Source organism: Hippopotamus amphibius, chromosome 12 (assembly GCF_030028045.1).
Source record: "Hippopotamus amphibius kiboko isolate mHipAmp2 chromosome 12, mHipAmp2.hap2, whole genome shotgun sequence".
Taxonomy (NCBI): Eukaryota; Metazoa; Chordata; class Mammalia; order Artiodactyla; family Hippopotamidae; genus Hippopotamus; species Hippopotamus amphibius.
Window position 1 is genome coordinate 85,377,855 of NC_080197.1, and position 7,581 is coordinate 85,385,435.

Genomic DNA, 7,581 nt, shown 5'->3' on the forward strand with positions numbered 1-7,581 from the left:
TCAGCAAACAGCTGAATCAGCCAGCTCCTCAGAAGGGAAGGGCTAATAGCCTCCAGGAGGAAACAAAGGCCCCCCCAGACTGCAGCAGGCCAGGTGGGATCACACCTCATTAAGGACTTGCTGAGAATGGGCCTTCCCCATCTCCAAACCCGAGAATCTCCCGAGTTCTCCCACCCCCTCCCAGTGCCCCAGAGGTCAAGGGTAGGACATCACAAAACCCCTCATGAAATAGCACACGGCCAGAAGTGGCCTGGAATGAGAAAAATGTGCAAACACTTCCTGGCCATCCAGGCACCTACCTGCTCCAGGACCATGGACAAAACCCCCAGCCCCTGGCCATTTCTTCCTTAGCACCAGGGCTTACACACCGTTCATTTAGTTTGGTTGGAACTAGCCCCTATGTAAGAAAAAGCATTGTAAAATATGGAAGAATAAGTCAATGAAAAACACACAACGGCGTTCACTGCTTTGGAGCATGCTTGCCTAGAAATGAGTGTGAGATACCAATGTCCTAACAAGCAGAGAGGGACAGCCCAAACCAAAAGGAGTGCTACCAGACACCAGTCTCAAGGGGGCCAGTCCCTCCAGAGAGAAACACCAAATCAAATGAGCTTCCTGGTGCAAGTGGGGGCCTGTGTGCTCTGTGAAGACAGAGGAGATATCCTTTGGGATCATCTGAAGGAAGACCAGATGATATAAAAGGCAGGGATATCACAGCTTCCTTACAAAGGGAGGAGAAACAGCACAGTCAAATCCAAAAGCAGTAGATCCTGATCTGTGTCCTCACTCATGGGACTGACCATGATCACACGTGCTTATGTGAACATCCAACAAAGTACAAAATCGATCAGCATTAATCTGTCTTTAATCCCATCCACCCACGCCCCTCACCTTGGAATAAGGCCCTCAACACACACGTGTGTCCTGGCAGGTCTGCCAAAAGTGTTACTGTTTCAGGGCACAACGCCAGCCAAGGGAGAGATGGCTCAACCAAACTCACTTCTCAGCTTTATTCACCATCTAGTGACAGCTCCTCTGTACAGTGTAGGAAAGGGGACCCCCACCAGGGGTGCGGAGAGACAGTGTAGGCCGGACTTGACCGTCAGTGAAGGTGACGAGGATGACCAGACTGGCAACCACACAACAAGGAAGCCAGGGGTGGCCCTTCCAAGTCTCATCAAGGACCCGGCGCAGGCTCCAGAGCCCCAAGGGCCTAACAGTACGATCCCCAGAAGCCAAGGTCCACAAGCCATCAAGGAGCGCCCAAGGCTCCAGCGAGGCCTAGAGGGCTAGAGTATCTTTGATGAGCCTGCGCATGGTGGTGGTGACAGAGGAGCCCAGGGCATCGGTGATTTGGAAGGAGATCTTGTAGAGGTAGGGCTGCACATCCCGCAAGCCTGTGTCAAACACGTTGTCCACCTCCGACTGCGTGGGCATCTTGGGCAGGTACTCGTGCCGGTTCATCACCTCCACAATGTTGATGATCTTCTCGCAGAGCTTCTCGCCCACCTTCTCCCGGCAGATCTGCCGCTCCTGCTCCGTTGCCAGGGCTACCACGTGCACCTTGACCGTCCATACTTCCCAGGGGATGCACTCGTCTGAGAAAGGCCAGCGAGACTTCTTCTTCTGATAGAACTCCAAGGACATCTGCCCCAGCCCATCACCCCCGGAGTTGCGCAGAGCATCCTGGGGAAGAGGAGCAAGAGTGAGCAGGCCAAGGCCTCTGAGGGGTTCTCGCCCTGTGAGAGCCTGCTTCCTACGCCCCAGGGAACTGCTCTCTTAGCTTCATTAGTCCTCCGGGGAGGGCAGGGAATGAGACGCAGAGAGTAAAGGATTTGTGTGAAGTGACACAGCAAACTGCTGGCCTAAAACTGAGTGGTTCAAGCAAACCAACGAAATCTGTCTGCACACCCAACACCTCCAGCTGTGCTCAGAACTGATATTTCTAAGCACGTATTCTGGGCCAGGCTCTTTACACACACAATCCCACTCGCTCCTCTCAACAACTCTGTGCAGCAGGTATATAACCTCCATTTTACTAAAGCAGAGTGAGGCTCAGAGTCACTGGCAAGTGACCCTGCCGAGGTCACAGGCCAGTGGATGACTGCATCAGGGTTTGAATTCAGATTGTCTGACTTCAAAATCCTTGCTTTTCACCTTTACAAGAAGGGCCTTTCTTCTCCTTCCACAACCCTAACCCTCTGGCCCCCAGCCTTCAAAAGGTTCTACAAAGTCCCCTCCTCTGCAGCATCCCCTCCTCCCCAGGCAAACCCTAACTGCCTTTCCAGCCAATTAAACACAATCCTACTTTATTCACTCGATGACAACCTAAACTCACAGCCTCTAAAGAAAAGCCCAGTGATCCTTGAATAGAGAGACAGAAACAAAGGAGCAGAAAGGGGACAGGAGGGGAAGGACAGACCAGACCCGGAGCTTCTCCCTCTTCTCTTCTGAGAAGCAAATGGGGCCACTTGGTCCAGTAAATCTGCCGTCCCCCCATGGGTTGCGGTGGCCCCACACTCCTCCTCCTAGTGCAGCCTAAACCCTAAAGCACCTTCTATCTGAGTCAGGACCAACCCAGAAGGTAAGGATGCCTCCCTCAAGGCTTTAACTGCCCATCAGGGAATATCTCCCCTTCATGGACACACGAAGCTCACGTGTGCTTGGCTGACAGTAACAACGGCTACCACTTCTCTAACGCTTTCTGTGTGCCAGCTGTCAAGCACTTGACCTATTTGACTCATTTAATCCTCCTGGTGCACACACCCTAGGAGGTGGGTAGGATTTTCATTCCAATTTTACACACAAGTGAAACTGAGGCCCGGAGGAGAGGAGTCACTTGCCCACGGTCACACACGTGCTGGGTGGTGGAAGCTGGCTCCAGAGAACGTGTTTTTTTTTTTTTTTAATTTTTTTTTTTTTTAATTTTTTTGGGGGTACACCAGGTTCAATCATCTGTTTTTATACACATATCCCCATATTCCCTCCCTTTCTTGACTCCCCCCACCCCGAGTCCCCCCCACCCTCCCCACCCCAGTCCTCTAAGGCATCTTCCATCCTCGAGTTGGACTCCCTTTGTTATACAACAACTTCCCACTGACTATTTTACAGTTGGTAGTATATATATGTCTGTGCTACTCTCTCGCTTCGCAGAGAACGTGCTCTTAAGAGTCCACTCTGTTCCACGTGGCTCTCACAGGCATCTGGAGGACAGAGCCTCAGTACCGCTGCCTGCCTTGAAGGGTGGCTGGGAAATTCTTACGAACTTGCCCTTTCTGGGCTCGCGGGGGTGGAGGGGAGGCCACTGTGCCCGCGAGAGGGTCCACCCCCTGCAAGGATGACACATCTGGGGAATGGAAGTCAGACAGACAACCCTCTTCCTTCAACCTCAGGGAAGGCACCTTAAGAGAAGTTCCCTTGGTTACTTTAAAATTTTAAACTATGCACTCATTGAGATAGTGAAACACTGCAACACTGAATAAAGACAAAATTAAAAATCACACCTCCAGTCCCACCCCGAGGTGACCAACATCAGCAGCCTGGCGTGTCCCTTCCACCTTTCCCCTTGCCGCTACAGACACACACAGACACATGCCACACTGCCCAAGGGACACTCCACACGGAGGGCCACTGCCTGAGCCCAGCAACCCTCCCTCACAGGGAGTTTCGTACGAGAAAGGCCCCGATGTGGAAGCAGAAGCAGAAGCAGAAGCAGAGAGGTGTCGGCAGAGAGCTGCGGAGTCAGAGAGAAGGTCAAGAGCACGAGGGCAGGGATCGCTCCGGGGGCCCGACCACCAACACCCCGGGGGCTTCCTGCTCTCCTTCCTTGTGTTCTTAGGAGGCCCTCTCACCTCCCCCCATACCAAGCCCTCCCCACCCAGAGGAGCTCTGAACACACCTGAAAGAACCCAACAAGCACACCCAGGAAGGGTAAGCTGTTCCGACAGCAGGGCGGGGGGCGGGGGGGCGGCGACACTCAGGGGCCACCTGCCGCCCCCTGCACCCCACCTTACCCTGAACTCCCCGACGACCTTGCGCAGGGCGCGGTCCAGCTCCTCGGAGGAGACGCGCACGTAGGTGAAGTCGATGAAGTCGCAGTCAACGTCCTGGGTGCCCACGGTGCCGATGGAGTAGGTGCCCTCCTTCTTGTAGTGGAACTTGCCGGTGCTGCGGTGCAGGAGCACCGTGTGCAGCACGGCCAGCATGGCCTCCTCCACCTGCCGCCCCTCCACCGACACCTCCAGCACCTCGGAGCGGCAGTTCATCTTGCAGCCAGTGGCCCACGCTGGGGTAAGGGACAAGAGTAAAGACGGGGGAGCTTCACCTGACCCGGGGGGGCCACCCTGCAAGAGGAGCCAGGTCAGAATGTAAACACCTTCTACGTGATCTGCATGTCACCTGTTCACGGCATTCCAGGCCCAGCCCAGCCCCTGCCACCACCGCCCCTCCCTGCACTGTGGCAGCACGTCCTAGCAGAGAATCAGACTCTCGGGATCAGAGACAGGGAGAGCCTCCAAGTTACCAGCCCAAACAACCAGCCCAGGCCTGAATTCCATGGTGGTATCCGGTGCAGTGTACAGCAAATGCTCACTGTGCAACACCTGACAGCCCCTGACCTTGAGAAGCAGACAGGATGGAGGAGAGACAGGCAGGTAAACATTACCAGTGTGGCAAGACTACATGGCGGGAGTAAGAAGAAAAGGAAGACTGGAAGCTGATTTCCTGAGACCTTGAATGACCAGATTAAGGCACGGGGACTCTGTCCCCAGGGCAGTGAAGAGTCAGTGCATCACTGCCCAACACTGAATCTGTGCATCAGAAAGGGAGCTCTGGGGACTTCCCTGGTGGTCCAGTGGTTAAGAACTCGCCTTCCAGTGAGGGAACGTGGGTTCAATCTCTGGTTGAGGAACTAAGATCCCACATGCCCGGGGGCAACTAAGCCCACGTGCCTCAACTACTGAGCCTGTGTGCCACAACGAGACAGCCCACATGCTACAACTAGAGAGAAGCCCGCACACCTGAATGAAAGATCCCACCTGCCACAAGTAAGACCCAACGCAGCCAAATTAATTAATTAATTTAAAAAGGCAACCTAATTAATTTTTTTTATAAAGTTAAGTTAAAAAAATTACCAACGTAAAAAAAAAAATTAGCTGACTGATGGGCAAGGAATGGCTCCTCACTATTCTGGGGTCACAGGCTGCTCTGAGAAGTCAGTGAAAGCTCAGATGACTGGACTTGAAAGCCTGACTGACACATACACACCAAATCTCCCATGTTTCCATCCACAGACTCTGAGCTAAAAACTTGCCGATTTAAGGCACAAAAGGTGAGGCAAGGAGTCCAGTCAGAGGCCACTACAGTAGTAGTGACAGCTACAGAGACAGTGCAATGGGATATGGGAAAGTGAAGCGCAGAGTGTGCGGTTTTCACGTCCAACAGGCCTGGGTCTGAATCCCAGCTCTCCTATATCTTGCTCTGTGACCTTAAGCAAATCACTCAGCCTCTGAGTCTACTTTCTTATCTGTAAATTTGGATTGTTACGAGGATTAAATAAAATAACACATGTAAGACACAGCAGAATAGTGGTTAAGAGCAGCGACTCTAAAGCTAGACTGCCTGGGTTGGAACCCCAGCTCTGCCAACAGCTCACTGTGTGATCCTGGCCAAGCTGCCTAACCCCTGTCTGCCTCGGGTTCCCCAATCCATAAAAGGGGGATATTCACAAAAGCTACCCTGAAAGGGTCGTCTTGAGGACGGGATGAGTTAGCATCTGTAAAGCATGTAAAGCAGTTCGTGGTAAGTAGTAAACACTCAGTATTAGCTGCTATAATTATTACATTGTTATTGCTGAGAAATGACACAAGGCTACGTGACAGGGCTGGTGGAGACAGGACTGGTGGAGAGAGTGGGAAGGAAAGAACAGACTTGAGAACCAGAACTTCAACAGTAACTGAATACGAGCCCGTAACGTGAGGGAACAGTCAAATTTCTTAGCTGAGAGGGTTCAGCCTACACACCTCCCCTGACAGAGAATTCACTACCTCTCCCAGCAGGCCGTTCCGTCTTTTCAAAGCTCTACTCAGTGATTCCTTCTACGGAAGGAATCTCTTAGTGCTTCAAACCACTAATCTGAGTTTTGATATCAGGAGCTACACACAGAATAAGTTTCACCCCTTTTCCACAAAGGAGCCTTTCAGATATTTAAAGGCAACTTTTCCATCACCCCCTCACCCCTTCTACAGCTTAAAGGTCTCCAGTCCCCATAAACATGCCAGCTTGACATCACATCTTACCTCCTCAGGGGCTGGCAGCTCGCTTCAAAGTGTACTGGTTTGTCTCTTTGCCCCTGAAGACAGGGCAGCAGTCCACGGACTGCTCAAAGATCAAGCCGGCTCTGCCACTCACCTGGCAATTGGCCGAGGACTACCCGTAATACCAGTTATCTTTTCGCAGGTATTAATCCTGTCTGATCTCTCCAACTAGGCAGACAATTCCTTGAGCACAGGGAACGTAACGTATCCATCACTGGAATCTCGGTATACCTGGTTCCTACTACACAGTAACTGCTCAATTCATCCTGACCCAGGGACGGTTGCTGGACTGGTTTCTCCTATCTTCTTAGGATGAGCAGGGCTCTCTGCCCTCCAGTCTAACTCCATTCAGCAGTTTTCCATCTAAAGACTCTGGTCCAGCTCCCCCTTCTTCCACAAACCCCCTCTTGTACTCCCCACAAACCTTCACACTGGCCACCTATCTCTTCACTTTGGCCCCAAACCCAGCCTCTTCCCTCATTCTCAGCGCTACTCCAGACTCCCCTCCTTCAGGAAGTCAAAACTAACCAACCTCGGCCTCCTTCCCAACGCGGCCACCCTTGGTCTGTGATGAGCTTGTCTGCTCCCTCACCCCCGACCCCGGTGAGCAGGGGACTTCTCCAAGACAGAGAGCCTGGGAAGTCTCATCCCTTCGGTGCCCCCAAGACCCAGGTCTGCAGAGCACAGGGGCAGAGGCTGACTGATGCCTTCTCTGAGTCAGGCCGGAGCACAGGGTACCCCCATCCTCACCGTACGCGGAGAGACTGCGGCGCCGGTCACTCAGGCTGGATCTTGCCCTTCCTCCTCCTCACGCGCAGGTACGCCCTCCGCAGGTGCGATCTCCGCAGGGGCGATCTCCGCAGGTATGCCCTCCGCAGGGGCGATCTCCGCAGGGGCGATCTCCGCAGGTGCGCTGCAACCTCCGCGCGCGCGACGAGCCGTAAGAGATAGGCTGGACGCAAAAACACAACGTTATTCGGCTGCGCATCAAGAGACCCCGGGAGGACGCGGGGAGGACGCGGGGAGGACTTCCCGCCCGGGTCGCGTTTCTCCCGCCACCAGCCCCGGCGAACCTCCGCGGTCCAGGGACGCGGGAGGAGCGGACTCCTCCGGGTCTCGGGAGCGGCGCGCCAGCGTTTGCACCGGAGACGGGGGCACACGGCTAGAACGACCTCCCCCCTCCCCGAATCCCCGTCCGCGACCCACGGGCCACGCCACCGCCCTCCCGGGAGGCGCCAGATCACCTCAGCGGGAGGCGGTGCCGGCG

The 7,581-nt window shown here is 54.0% G+C and overlaps 1 protein-coding gene across 3 annotated transcripts; it reads right to left on the bottom strand.

Annotated features, from left to right (window-relative positions):
- Positions 1–849: 849 nt before the first annotated feature.
- ATG101 (autophagy related 101) lies at positions 850–7,581 on the bottom strand. 3 transcript variants are annotated; one of them, XM_057703755.1, is made up of 4 exons: positions 7,559–7,581; positions 7,065–7,266; positions 4,014–4,285; positions 850–1,686 (listed from the first exon to the last, which is right to left on the bottom strand). In XM_057703755.1, exons 3-4 carry the CDS (start codon positions 4,263–4,265, stop codon positions 1,282–1,284), a joined length of 657 nt encoding a protein of 218 aa, XP_057559738.1. In that variant the 5' UTR covers positions 4,266–4,285; positions 7,065–7,266; positions 7,559–7,581; the 3' UTR covers positions 850–1,281. The 3 variants fall into 3 exon arrangements, with proteins under 3 accessions (XP_057559738.1, XP_057559735.1, XP_057559736.1); XM_057703752.1 differs by lacking the exon at positions 7,559–7,581 and adding an exon at positions 7,388–7,552; XM_057703753.1 differs by lacking the exon at positions 7,559–7,581 and adding an exon at positions 7,388–7,552 and having other exon boundaries at positions 4,014–4,343.